The sequence below is a fragment of the Coregonus clupeaformis genome, unplaced genomic scaffold, assembly GCF_020615455.1.
Source record: "Coregonus clupeaformis isolate EN_2021a unplaced genomic scaffold, ASM2061545v1 scaf1632, whole genome shotgun sequence".
Taxonomy (NCBI): domain Eukaryota; kingdom Metazoa; phylum Chordata; class Actinopteri; order Salmoniformes; family Salmonidae; genus Coregonus; species Coregonus clupeaformis.
The window spans coordinates 77,501-92,500 of NW_025535086.1; the positions used below are offsets into that span (position 1 = coordinate 77,501).

The 15,000-nt window shown below is 48.7% G+C and overlaps 1 protein-coding gene across 1 annotated transcript in view; it reads right to left on the bottom strand.

Annotated features, from left to right (window-relative positions):
- LOC121563437 (ryanodine receptor 2-like) overlaps nucleotides 1-15,000 on the bottom strand; it is a gene marked incomplete at both ends in the record, with an annotated part of 114,373 nt that overhangs the window by 71,473 nt on the left and 27,900 nt on the right. Inside the window, 5 exon segments of the mRNA XM_045218533.1 lie at nucleotides 143-312; nucleotides 2,791-2,911; nucleotides 5,560-5,674; nucleotides 12,614-12,800; nucleotides 13,023-13,158. Of these exon segments, the coding sequence (XP_045074468.1) occupies nucleotides 143-312; nucleotides 2,791-2,911; nucleotides 5,560-5,674; nucleotides 12,614-12,800; nucleotides 13,023-13,158 (729 nt within the window).

Consider the following 15,000-nt stretch of genomic DNA (forward strand, 5'->3'; position numbering starts at 1 on the left):
GGGGGCTCAACCAGAGGAGCAGAAACATGGAGGACTAGACAGGGACAGGGTTAGGGTCAGCAGGGGCTCAACCAGAGGAGCAGAAACATGGAGGACTAGACAGCAACTCACTGTGTCTATTGGGTTAGGGTTAGATACTCACTGTGTCGAGCGAGGCAGCAGCCCTGAGGTCAGGCAGGAAGCCCACCTCCAGCAGATGAAGCAGGAAGTTCTGGTCCTCTATTCCGTAGACCCGGTCCAGGAACAGCACCATGGCTGCCTTGTGGTCCGGACAGAACCCTGCTGACATATCAGGCTCCACCACTGACCCATCTGGATACACATAGAATAACAGACAGGCCAGGCCAGAGTCAGGTTCAACTATTGACTGGATACAGATGACAGACTATTGTCATGACTTGCCCTCATGGGCTGAGGATCAAAGATGCCGGCTAGGCAAAGGTTTGAACACCCCCTCTCCTGGGGGCCAGTTTTATGACCGGTCGTAAATACCGGGCAGACTTTCTCTTCCTTGCCATGAAGTATTGGGAGAAAGGACCCTTTTGTTAACACAGAGATTCTTCCCGCCAAAACTTCAACATCCAAAAGTGGATAATGAAACAATATTCCTACCACAAAGAATGTGGGAAATGTTCGGTGGGGACTTAAAAAACAATCATGTCGACTTCGTTGCTATGTTGTGATGTCATTAAAGATGGTGGAACAACATAACTGTATCTCTGGGGGGTACACTTCCCAGTTATGAGGTTTGCATCTAATTGTTGTATAAAACGAATGATTAAGTATAATAATACTTTTGTGAACCATTCAAGATGAGATGATTGTTTTCCATATTGATTTGTTCTCAGTCAGTGGCCACGCCCAGATGAGCACAAACAATATGAAACGCCCCCTTTTCTAATCAAGGATATAACCCCTCGTGACGAAATTCACCTCAGACCAGCAGACGTGAAGCGTGAGCTAAACGTTACAAAATGGTTTAAAACTACAACTCCGTTACCAAAGGAAGACCAAGCAGATTACGGTATATAAGTCGGATGTTGTGCAAATGGTTGACACTCTACCAGACCAGGAAGCGTGAAGCTGAAGCTACACGTTACAAAATGGTCAGACCAGAAAGACCAGAAAACGTGAGACGTTAGTCCACACGTTTGAAATGGAGAAACTCTGAAACTCTCAACCTCTACACGAGGTGAAGAAGAAGACAATGTACTAGACCTTATCATCTCAGTCTGCAGCTGGCATGTATAGTCGTCTAGAGAACTTTCACTAAAGACACGAGTTGGGAAGGACAATCCCTCTCCGACAACCGCTGGTACATCTGAGGTAGCTATTCTAACAGATCAACTCTACGAACTACAGGGTACGCTGAAGTATCCATTCTAACCACCACTACGACCAGAAACTCTACCAAGGACATTGGGATCTCTGGTGGGCAAACCAGAGTCGTACAACATCAACTCAACTATCGAAGACAGCTACACGTAAATACATGTTGCATTTCTAATCCGAATGAGCGGTTATTAGGGTGCATAAGTATTATGATTACTGTGAGCGTAGTCTCCAAAGTAACAACGATAGTTTGAATCTCTGACTCTCCCTTCCACTATGACCCCCCTTCTACCCAAGCATTCATGCTATTGTTAGTCCAGTCCACTAGGGACCTGTTTTCATTGTATTGTGTTAGTAATCAATAACATATGTGTGTGTTTATGTGTGTTTGTATTGTGTTTTTATTTAGTTAGTTAGTAAATAAATAATTAAGCCAATTTGTGTATTGCTGATTCATCAATAAGGTTAGGGTTCTTGCAGGTTCAAGGATTATGCGACGTTCAGAATGAGACTGATAAGAGGTAATTATTTAATAAGTGACTGTTATCGATATATAACATATATGTCTTCTAAGAGTTTAATTCGGGAGATGGTAACTCATTAAACAACTTCTTCCATGGTGCCCCAAATTCCTAATGAGTTAATTGTTACATTATTAATTTAATCGAGTGACAATTAAACATAGTTAGGTGATTCAATAAATAACAGTCATACATTAAAGAAAGTCAAGTCACGACACTATATTTTAGGTCAGTTTTACAGAGTAGTGTATGGTTTTAGGTCAGTTTAACAGAGTATTGTATGGTTTTAGTTCAGTTTAACAGAGTATTGTATGGTTTTAGGTCAGTTTAACAGAGTATTGTATGGTTTTAGTTCAGTTTAACAGAGTATTGTATGGTTTTAGGTCAGTTTAACAGAGTATTGTATGGTTTTAGGTCAGTTTAACAGAGTAGTGTATGGTTTTAGGTCAGTTTAACAGAGTATTGTATGGTTTTAGGTCAGTTTAACAGAGTAGTGTATGGTTTTAGGTCAGTTTAACAGAGTATTGTATAGTTTTAGTTCAGTTTAACAGAGTAGTGTATGGTTTTAGTTCAGTTTAACAGAGTATTGTATGGTTTTAGGTCAGTTTAACAGAGTAGTGTATGGTTTTAGGTCAGTTTAACAGAGTATTGTATGGTTTTAGGTCAGTTTAACAGAGTATTGTATGGCTTTAGGTCAGTTTAACAGAGTATTGTATGGTTTTAGGTCAGGTTAACAGAGTAGTGTATGGTTTTAGGTCAGTTTAACAGAGTATTGTATGGTTTTAGGTCCGTTTAACAGAGTATTGTATGGTTTTAGGTCAGTTTAACAGAGTATTGTATGGTTTTCAGGGCCCACTGTGCAAAACTCCCTGCTGCTCCAGCGATATCTACGCCCCTGCAATGTCTGAGAGGTCTAGTGGGAAGAGTTTCCACCCACCTTTGGCCAGAGTGGGCATGGGAAAGGGGATGCTGATCACTCCCTCCAGGTCCTGTATCGGGATCAGGGAACGGAGGATGGCTCTTATCCTGATGGCCTCACCCTTCCCAGCATGGATCAGCTGGAAAACACAACAAACACTCCCACTCAGTGACAGCCTGCATCCCAAATGTGATGTGTCTTAAAATGTGTCTGGACCTCAGGAAGAGTAAGACGGCAGCTAATGGGGGGGGGGTCTGTAATAAATACAACAACAAATGGCACCCTATTCCCTATGCAGTGCACTACTTTTGACCAGGGCCCAGCATGGATCAGCTGGAAAACAAACATTCTAGCAACATTCCCTCTCAGCGGCGGTTAAGCCAGAGTCAAAGAAATGAAGGACCAGGGCTAAATGGCTGTTCAGCCGGTCCCAACAGAAATGAAGGACCAGGGCTAAATGGCTGTTCAGCCGGTGCCAACAGAAATGAAGGACCAGGGCTAAATGGCTGTTCAGCCGGTGCCAACAGAAATGAAGGACCAGGGCTAAATGGCTGTTCAGCCGGTGCCAACAGAAATGAAGGACCAGGGCTAAATGTCTGTTCAGCCGGTGCCAACAGAAATGAAGGACCAGGGCTAAATGGCTGTTCAGCCGGTGCCAACAGAAATGAAGTATTATGGCTAAATGGCTGTTCAGCCGGTGCCAACAGAAATGAAGGACCAGGGCTAAATGGCTGTTCAGCCGGTGCCAACAGAAATGAAGGACCAGGGCTAAATGGCTGTTCAGCCGGTGCCAACAGAAATGAAGGACCAGGGCTAAATGGCTGTTCAGCCGGTGCCAACAGAAATGAAGGACCAGGGCTAAATGGCTGTTCAGCCGGTGCCAACAGAAATGAAGTATCATGGCTAAATGGCTGTTCAGCCGGTGCCAACAGAAATGAAGTATCATGGCTAAATGGCTGTTCAGCCGGTGCCAACAGAAATGAAGGACCAGGGCTAAATGGCTGTTCAGCCGGTGCCAACAGAAATGAAGGACCAATGGTTAAATGGCTGTTCAGCCGGTGCCAACAGAAATGAAGGACCAGGGCTAAATGGTTGGCAGAAGATTTGAGAAATTATCACAGTTTTTAGTTTTGCTTCCAACTACAGCTAATGATGTGAAAACCTCAACTAGGCCAACAATGAAATGTGAAAACCTCAACAACAATGAAATGTTGAAATGAAATGAGGGTTAGAGACTATTTTTATTAAAGTGTAATTTAACCAGTCTACCATCACTCACTCTCTGTTCTCTAGCATGGCACTGGCTCTTACAATGGCCCAGTCTCAAATGGTACCCTATTGGCTATAAGACCACCTGCCCTTTGGTCTGTCTGTCTGTCTTTCTATCTATCTATCTTTCTGTTAGTCAATCTGTATGTCTGTCTGTCTGTCAGTCAATCAATCTGTTTATCGTTCTGTTAGTCAATCTTCTCTGTCTGTCCGTCCGTCCGTCCGTCCGTCCGTCTGTATGTCTGTCTGTCTGTCAGTCAATCAATCTGTTTATCGTTCTGTTAGTCAATCTGTCTGTCTGTCTGTCTGTCTGTCTGTCTGTCTTTCTGTTAGTCAGTCCGTCTGTCTGTCCGTCCGTATGTCTGTCTGTCCGTCCGTCCGTCTGTCTGTCTGTCTGTCTGTCTGTCTGTCTGTCGTCTGTCTGTCTGTCTAAGGCATTGACTCCCCCTCTATCTGTGACTCACGTGCATCTCAGGGGCGCAGCGCCCCAGCAGGTCTGTGTGTGTGTGTGTGTGTGTGTGTGTGTGTGTGTGTGTGTGTGTGTGTGTGTGTGTGACTCACGTGCATCTCAGGGGCGCAGCGCCCCAGCAGGTCTGTGTGTGTGTGTGTGTGTGTGTGACTCACGTGCATCTCAGGGGCGCAGCGTCCCAGCAGGTCTGTGTGTGTGTGTGTGTGTGTGTGTGACTCACGTGCATCTCAGGGGCGCAGCATCCCAGCAGGTCTGTGTGTGTGTGTGTGTGTGTGTGTGTGACTCACGTGCATCTCAGGGGCGCAGCGCCCCAGCAGGTCTGTGTGTGTGTGTGTGTGTGTGTGTGTGTGTGACTCACGTGCATCTCAGGGGCGCAGCGTCCCAGCAGGTCTGTGTGTGTGTGTGTGTGTGTGTGACTCACGTACATCTCAGGGGCGCAGCGTCCCAGCAGGTCGTGTGTGTGTGTGTGTGTGTGTGTGTGTGTGTGTGTGTGTGTGTGACTCACGTGCATCTCAGGGGCGCAGCGCCCCAGCAGGTCTGTGTGTGTGTGTGTGTGTGTGTGACTCACGTGCATCTCAGGGGCGCAGCGTCCCAGCGGGTCTATGTGTGTGTGTGTGTGTGTGTGTGTGTGTGTGTGTGTGTGTGTGTGTGTGACTCACGTGCATCTCAGGGGCGCAGCGTCCCAGCAGGTCTGTGTGTGTGTGTGTGTGTGTGACTCACGTGCATCTCAGGGGCGCAGCGCCCCAGCAGGTCTGTGTGTGTGTGTGACTCACGTGCATCTCAGGGGCGCAGCGTCCCAGCAGGTCTGTGTGTGTGTGTGTGTGTGTGTGTGTGACTCACGTGCATCTCAGGGGCGCAGCGCCCCAGCAGGTCTGTGTGTGTGTGTGTGTGTGTGTGTGACTCACGTGCATCTCAGGGGCGCAGCGTCCCAGCAGGTCTATGTGTGTGTGTGTGTGTGTGTGACTCACGTGCATCTCAGGGGCGCAGCGCCCCAGCAGGTCTATGTGTGTGTGTGTGTGTGTGTGTGTGTGTGTGTGTGTGTGACTCACGTGCATCTCAGGGGCGCAGCGTCCCAGCAGGTCTATGAGAGCTGCGTAGAAGGTCATAATAGCGTTGCCCATGTGGATAGTGTCATCCTCCTCATCCTCCAATAACACCTCACTGCTGTGGACACACACACACACACACACACACACACACACACACACACACACACACACACACACACACACACACATATATATATATATACAGGACCAGTTAAAAGTTTGGACACACCTAATCGTTCAAGGGTTTTTCTTTATTTTTACTATTTTCTACATTGTAGAATAATAGTGAAGACAACAAAACTATGAAATAGCACATATGGAATCATGTAGTAACCAACAAAGTGTTAAACAAATCAAAATATATTTTGTATTTGAGATTCTTCGAAGTAGCCACCCTTTGTCTTGATGACAGCTTTGCACACTCTTGGCATTCTCTCAACCAGCTTCATGAGGGATGCTTTTTTTTTTCATGAGGGCTGTTTTTCATGGTTCGGGCTAGGCCCCTTAGTTCCAGTGAAGTGACATTCTAAACGATTCTGTGCTTCCAACTTTGTGGTAACAGTTTGGGGAAGGTCCTTTCCTGTTTCAGCATGACAATGCCCCCATGCACAAAGCAAGGTCCATACAGAAATTGTTTTTCGAGATCGGTGTGGAAGAACTTGACTGGCCTGCACAGAGCCCTGATCTCAACCTCATAGAACACCTTTGGTATGAATTGGAACGTCGACTGCGTCTTAGTGCCTTGGTGGGGACATGTCTTAGTGCCTTGGTGGGGACATGTCTTAGTGCCTTGGTAGGGACATGTCTTAGTACCTTGGTGGTGACATGTCTTAGTACCTTGGTGGGGACATGTCTTAGTGCCTTGGTGGGGACGTGTCTTAGAACCTTGGTAGGGACATGTCTTAGTACCTTGGTGGTGACATGTCTTAGTGCCTTGGTGGTGACATGTCTTAGTACCTTGGTGGGGACATGTCTTAATGCCTTGGTGGGGACATGTCTTAGTACCTTGGTAGGGACATGTCTTAGTACATTGGTAGGGACATGTCTTAGTACCTTGATAGGGACATGTCTTAGTACCTTGGTAGGGACATGTCTTAGTACCTTGGTAGGGACATGTATTAGTACCTTGGTAGGGACATGTATTAGTACCTTGGTAGGGACATGTCTTAGTGCCTTGGTGGGGACATGTATTAGTACCTTGGTAGGGACATGTCTTAGTGCCTTGGTGGGGACATGTCTTAGTACCTTGGTGGGGACATGTCTTAGTGCCTTGGTAGGGACATGTCTTAGTACCTTGGTGGGGACATGTCTTAGTACCTTGGTGGGGACATGTCTTAGTGCCTTGGTAGGGACATGTCTTAGTACCTTGGTGGGGACATGTCTTAGTGCCTTGGTAGGGACATGTCTTAGTGCCTTGGTGGGGACATGTCTTAGTGCCTTGGTGGGGACATGTCTTAGTGCTTTGGTGGGGACATGTCTTAGTGCCTTGGTGGGGACATGTCTTAGTACCTTGGTGGGGACATGTCTTAGTGCCTTGGTGGGGACATGTCTTAGTGCCTTGGTGGGGACATGTCTTAGTACCTTGGTGGGGACATGTCTTAGTGCCTTGGTGGGGACATGTCTTAGTGCCTTGGTGGGGACATGTTTCTGAGTCTGATGCCTGATAGTAGTAGGGCAGACTGGTCTATCTGACACTAGTAGGTTGTTCTGGTCACCTGGTAGCATGGCCAGACAGAACAGGAACACTGAGGAGTAACGAGGACATACTTTGGCACAGGGGAGGAGAGAGAGAGTCCAGAGGGAGGGAGAGTGGAGGGGGGAGAAATAGAGAGAGAGAGAGAGAGAGAGAGAGAGAGAGAGAGAGAGAGAGAGAGAGAGAGAGAGAGAGAGAGAGAGAGAGAGAGAGAGAGAGAGAGAGAGAGAGAGAGAGAGAGAGAGAGAGAGAGGAGAGAAAAATAGATAGAAAGAGAGAAAGAACAGGAGAGAGAACGGGACTGAGAGAGGTAGAGACTTGCAAGGTCCCTGAGCACAACCATTAACAAAGTTTGACTGTATGAGCACAGTTCTGAGGGCCATATGCGTAGAGGCGTGGTATCGGCTCTTGGGGCTCCAAGACTGTATGGGTTCCTATGACATTTACATTTACGTCATTTAGCAGACGCTCTTATCCAGAGCAACTTACAAATTGCTTCATTCAACACATCATCTTCTTCATTATTAGGCTCCTCGTGGAGATTCAATTCTGGATGAACGTCTTCTAACACTTGAGAATCATTAATATACTCTAGTGAAGATGATGAACTGGCAAACGATTGGGAGTATTGTTAATGTGTGCCTTCATTTCGTCCAATAACTTCTGCCAGACATAACTGCCTTTGGACAGCCACTACTACTGCAAGTCAATTATGCTTCAGATAAACTGACTAAAGTCAGAGGATGACTGACCTTAACTCTCTAATGATTACCTTAAAATGTAACAACAAGTATCACAGAGTGATAAAAGGAGGGAGTGTGAAAGAAATGTTATGTTTGTGTGTATCAGATCGTACACAGATCGTATGCTGCTTTTCTAATAACCAACTCGGTTGGGTTCATGCAAGTGACTGATTGATTGTGCATGGGAGGAATCCTCACTAGTATGCCCAGAACATTGCTCTGGGAACCAAAAGGAGTATCTCTTCAGTCACATGCAAGAACCAACGTGAATAATAAATCATGTAAATCATGCTTATATGACTTGTTTGTATAGCAGTATCTAAGGACTGAAAAGGAACAACCTTGTCAGAGTTTTCATCATGCTTGGATTGAGTTTGTGAACCTCTCCGGCCGTAATAATAAAGATTGATTCATTTACATTGAGTTTGAGTCCTTAGTGGTGAATTTCCACAACACAAATTTTGCTCAAAGCAGCCAACTAAAGTAATGTAGTTAACTTTATCATGGGCACATTGGGAATTTATATCTGTGATGTTCAAATTATCTGCTGTAGTCTCCACAAACGGATCACACTGGCACAGGATGTCCATGCACCAGATGGTCTGAGGGATGCACTCCTGTTAGACTTGGACAATGTCCTATGACAGAGGCAGACCAGTTCCATAGTATTGACTGTATGGGTTCCTATGACAGAGGAAGACCAGTGTTCTGCTAATCCAGGGTTACCTACAGTGTCCTGCTATGTCAGGGGTACCTACAGTGTCCTGCTATGTCAGGGGTACCTTCAGTGTCCTGCTATGTCAGGGGTACCTACAGTGTCCTGCTATGTCAGGGGTACCTACAGTGTCCTGCTATGTCAGGGGTACCTACAGTGTCCTGCTATGTCAGGGGTACCTACAGTGTCCTGCTATGTCAGGGGTACCTACAGTGTCCTGCTATGTCAGGGGTACCTACAGTGTCCTGCTATGTCAGGGGTACCTACAGTGTCCTGCTATGTCAGGGGTACCTACAGTGTCCTGCTATGTCAGGGGTACCTACAGTGTCCTGCTATGTCAGGGGTACCTTCAGTGTCCTGCTATGACAGCGTTACATACAGTGTCCTGCTATGTCAGGGGTACCTTCAGTGTCCTGCTATGTCAGGGGTACCTACAGTGTCCTGCTATGTCAGGGGTACCTACAGTGTCCTGCTATGTCAGGGGTACCTACAGTGTCCTGCTATGTCAGGGGTACCTTCAGTGTCCTGCTATGTCAGGGGTACCTACAGTGTCCTGCTATGTCAGGGGTACCTACAGTGTCCTGCTATGTCAGGGGTACCTACAGTGTCCTGCTATGTCAGGGGTACCTACAGTGTCCTGCTATGTCAGGGGTACCTACAGTGTCCTGCTATGTCAGGGTTACCTACAGTGTCCTGCTATGTCAGGGGTACCTTCAGTGTCCTGCTATGTCAGGGGTACCTACAGTGTCCTGCTATGTCAGGGGTACCTACAGTGTCCTGCTATGTCAGGGGTACCTACAGTGTCCTGCTATGACAGGGGTACCTACAGTGTCCTGCTATGTCAGGGTGACCTACAATGTCCTGCTATGTCAGGGTTACCTACAGTGTGCTGCTATGTCAGGGGTATCTACAGTGTCCTGCTATGTCAGGGGTACCTACAGTGTCCTGCTTTGTCAGGGGTACCTACAGTGTCCTGCTATGTCAGGGGTACCTTCAGTGTCCTGCTATGTCAGGGGTACCTTCAGTGTCCTGCTATGTCAGGGGTACCTTCAGTGTCCTGCTATGTCAGGGGTACCTACAGTGTGCTGCTATGTCAGGGCTACCTACAGTGTCCTGCTATGTCAGGGGTACCTACAGTGTCCTGCTATGTCAGGGGTACCTACAGTGTCCTGCTATGTCAGGGCTACCTACAGTGTGCTGCTATGTCAGGGCTACCTACAGTGTCCTGCTATGTCAGGGGTACCTACAGTGTGCTGCTATGTCAGGGGTACCTACAGTGTCCTGCTATGTCAGGGTTACCTACAGTGTGCTGCTATGTCAGGGGTATCTACAGTGTCCTGCTATGTCAGGGTTACCTACAGTGTCCTGCTATGTCAGGGGTATCTACAGTGTCCTGCTATGTCAGGGGTACCTACAGTGTCCTGCTATGTCAGGGGTACCTACAGTGTCCTGCTATGTCAGGGTTACCTACAGTGTGCTGCTATGTCAGGGGTACCTACAATGTCCTGCTATGTCAGGGGTACCTTCAGTGTCCTGCTATGTCAGGGGTACCTACAGTCCTGCTATGTCAGGGGTACCTACAGTCCTGCTATGTCAGGGGTACCTACAGTCCTGCTATGTCAGGGGTACCTACAGTCCTGCTATGTCAGGGGTACCTTCAGTGTCCTGCTATGTCAGGGGTACCTTCAGTGTCCTGCTATGTCAGGGGTACCTACAGTGTCCTGCTATGACAGCGTTACATACAGTGTCCTGCTATGTCAGGGTTACCTACAGTGTCCTGCTATGTCAGGGCTACCTACAGTGTCCTGCTATGTCAGGGGTACCTTCAGTGTCCTGCTATGTCAGGGGTACCTACAGTGTCCTGCTATGTCAGGGGTATCTACAGTGTCCTGCTATGTCAGGGGTACCTACAGTCCTGCTATGTCAGGGGTACCTTCAGTGTCCTGCTATGTCAGGGGTACCTTCAGTGTCCTGCTATGTCAGGGGTACCTACAGTCCTGCTATGTCAGGGGTACCTACAGTGTCCTGCTATGTCAGGGCTACCTATAGTGTCCTGCTATGTCAGGGGTACCTACAGTCCTGCTATGTCAGGGGTACCTTCAGTGTCCTGCTATGTCAGGGGTACCTACAGTGTCCTGCTATGTCAGGGGTACCTTCAGTGTCCTGCTATGTCAGGGGTATCTACAGTGTCCTGCTATGTCAGGGGTACCTACAGTCCTGCTATGTCAGGGGTACCTTCAGTGTCCTGCTATGTCAGGGGTACCTACAGTCCTGCTATGTCAGGGGTACCTTCAGTGTCCTGCTATGTCAGGGGTACCTACAGTGTCCTGCTATGTCAGGGGTACCTTCAGTGTCCTGCTATGACAGCGTTACATACAGTGTCCTGCTATGTCAGGGGTACCTTCAGTGTCCTGCTATGTCAGGGCTACCTACAGTGTCCTGCTATGTCAGGGGTACCTACAGACATGCTATGTCAGGGGTACCTTCAGTGTCCTGCTATGTCAGGGGTACCTTCAGTGTCCTGCTACGACAGCATTACATACAGTGTCCTGCTATGTCAGGGGTACCTTCAATGTCCTGCTATGTCAGGGCTACCTACAGTGTCCTGCTATGTCAGGGGTACCTACAGTGTCCTGCTATGTCAGGGGTACCTTCAGTGTCCTGCTATGTCAGGGGTACCTACAGTGTCCTGCTATGTCAGGGGTACCTACAGTGTCCTGCTATGTCAGGGGTACCTACAGTGTCCTGCTATGTCAGGGGTACCTTCAGTGTCCTGCTATGTCAGGGGTACCTACAGTGTCCTGCTATGACAGCGTTACATACAGTGTCCTGCTATGTCAGGGTTACCTACAGTGTCCTGCTATGTCAGGGCTACCTACAGTGTCCTGCTATGTCAGGGGTACCTTCAGTGTCCTGCTATGTCAGGGGTACCTACAGTGTCCTGCTATGTCAGGGGTATCTACAGTGTCCTGCTATGTCAGGGGTACCTACAGTCCTGCTATGTCAGGGGTACCTTCAGTGTCCTGCTATGTCAGGGGTACCTTCAGTGTCCTGCTATGTCAGGGGTACCTACAGTCCTGCTATGTCAGGGGTACCTACAGTGTCCTGCTATGTCAGGGCTACCTATAGTGTCCTGCTATGTCAGGGGTACCTACAGTCCTGCTATGTCAGGGGTACCTTCAGTGTCCTGCTATGTCAGGGGTACCTACAGTGTCCTGCTATGTCAGGGGTACCTTCAGTGTCCTGCTATGTCAGGGGTATCTACAGTGTCCTGCTATGTCAGGGGTACCTACAGTCCTGCTATGTCAGGGGTACCTTCAGTGTCCTGCTATGTCAGGGGTACCTACAGTCCTGCTATGTCAGGGGTACCTTCAGTGTCCTGCTATGTCAGGGGTACCTACAGTGTCCTGCTATGTCAGGGGTACCTTCAGTGTCCTGCTATGACAGCGTTACATACAGTGTCCTGCTATGTCAGGGGTACCTTCAGTGTCCTGCTATGTCAGGGCTACCTACAGTGTCCTGCTATGTCAGGGGTACCTACAGACATGCTATGTCAGGGGTACCTTCAGTGTCCTGCTATGTCAGGGGTACCTTCAGTGTCCTGCTACAACAGCATTACATACAGTGTCCTGCTATGTCAGGGGTACCTTCAATGTCCTGCTATGTCAGGGCTACCTACAGTGTCCTGCTATGTCAGGGGTACCTACAGTGTCCTGCTATGTCAGGGGTACCTACAGTGTCCTGCTATGTCAGGGGTACCTACAGTGTCCTGCTATGTCAGGGGTACCTACAGTGTCCTGCTATGTCAGGGGTACCTACAGTGTCCTGCTATGTCAGGGGTACCTTCAGTGTCCTGCTATGTCAGGGGTACCTACAGTGTCCTGCTATGTCAGGGGTACCTACAGTGTCCTGCTAGCCTCTGAGGTAGGGGAGGGTCCGTCTCTACAGGGGTCCTCTGATATCTTGATGGCTTCCATCATGGCTGCCAGTAGACCATTCCCCCCCTCTCCGCGCAGGGCGGGGCCAAAGCACTCCGGCCGACGAATCAGCAGCCTCACCACCACGTTAGCGTTCTCCTCCACACTCTCACCTGATAGGACGACAGGTAAATGATGACATCATTCATAACTACAATACCTGTCACCTGAGACCACAGGTAAAGATGGACTTCAATACTTCAACCATGGAAGTATTTAGTAAATTGCTACTACATTTCCATGGATGGAGCAAGACCTCCTACCAACCACAGTCAAATTTTATAATGTAGTGAAGGATTATTGGCAATTGCCATAGGTATTAAATGCACACATACCATTGCAAAACACTGCAAAGCGGAGGAAGTCGAGGTATCGCTCTCCTTCTACAGGGTTCCAGCCAATGTCAGGGTATCCTTTAGACACTAGCATGTTACAGCTCTGGAGACCACAGCCAGCCAAGTACTGCACCACCTAGGGAAGAGGAGGCAGAGGGGAAAGGTCTGGCTCAGGATCTCATGCAGTCAGAGACCGTGCAGGCAGAGGGGAAAGGTCTGGCTCAGGATCTCATGCAGTCAGAGACAGTGCAGGCAGGGAAAGTCATGGTGATGACTGGGCCATTGCACGCTATGCCGAACAAACAGTCCACTTCATTGGATAATGGATAGGATCACGACTGTTGGTCTCAATAGACAGATCAGGGAGGAGGTCATCAGAGAGTTCCAGACTGTTGGGGCTAAACTAGGATCGCTATGGAACCTGGAGGAGCCCCATGGTGGAGGTCATCAGAGAGTTCCAGACTGTTTAGGGCTAAACTAGGATCGCTATGGAACCTGGAGGAGCCCCATGGTGGAGGTCATCAGGGAGTTCCAGACTGTTTAGGGCTAAACTAGGATCGCTATGGAACCTGGAGGAGCCCCATGGTGGAGGTCATCAGGGAGTTCTAGACTGTTTAGGGCTAAACTAGGATCGCTATGGAACCTGGAGGAGCCCCATGGTGGAGGTCATCAGAGAGTTCCAGACTGTTTAGGGCTAAACTAGGATCGCTATGGAACCTGGAGGAGCCCCATGGTGGAGGTCATCAGGGAGTTCCAGACTGTTTAGGGCTAAACTAGGATCGCTATGGAACCTGGAGGAGCCCCATGGTGGAGGTCATCAGAGAGTTCCAGACTGTTTAGGGCTAAACTAGGATCGCTATGGAACCTGGAGGAGCCCCATGGTGGAGGTCATCAGAGAGTTCCAGACTGTTTAGGGCTAAACTAGGATCGCTATGGAACCTGGAGGAGCCCCATGGTGGAGGTCATCAGAGAGTTCCAGACTGTTTAGGGCTAAACTAGGATCGCTATGGAACCTGGAGGAGCCCCATGGTGGAGGTCATCAGGGAGTTCCAGACTGTTTAGGGCTAAACTAGGATCGCTATGGAACCTGGAGGAGCCCCATGGTGGAGGTCATCAGAGAGTTCCAGACTGTTTAGGGCTAAACTAGGATCGCTATGGAACCTGGAGGAGCCCCATGGTGGAGGTCATCAGAGAGTTCCAGACTGTTTAGGGCTAAACTAGGATCGCTATGGAACCTGGAGGAGCCCCATGGTGGAGGTCATCAGGGAGTTCCAGACTGTTTAGGGCTAAACTAGAATCGCTATGGAACCTGGAGGAGCCCCATGGTGGAGGTCATCAGAGAGTTCCAGACTGTTTAGGGCTAAACTAGGATCGCTATGGAACCTGGAGGAGCCCCATGGTGGAGGTCATCAGAGAGTTCCAGACTGTTTAGGGGCTAAACTAGGATCGCTATGGAACCTGGAGGAGCCCCATGGTGGAGGTCATCAGATAGTTCCAGACTGTTTAGGGCTAAACTAGGATCGCTATGGAACCTGGAGGAGCCCCATGGTGGAGGTCATCAGAGAGTTCCAGACTGTTTAGGGCTAAACTAGGATCGCTATGGAACCTGGAGGAGCCCCATGGTGGAGGTCATCAGAGAGTTCCAGACTGTTTAGGGCTAAACTAGGATCGCTATGGAACCTGGAGGAGCCCCATGGTGGAGGTCATCAGATAGTTCCAGACTGTTTAGGGCTAAACTAGGATCGCTATGGAACCTGGAGGAGCCCCATGGTGGAGGTCACCAGAGAGTTACAGACTGTTAGGGCTAAACTAGGATCGCTATGGAACCTGGAGGAGCCCCATGGTGGAGGTCATCAGAGAGTTCCAGACTGTTTAGGGCTAAACTAGGATCACTATGGAACCTGGAGGAGCCCCATGGTGGAGGTCATCAGAGAGTTCTAGACTGTTAGGGCTAAACTAGGATCGCTATGGAACCTGG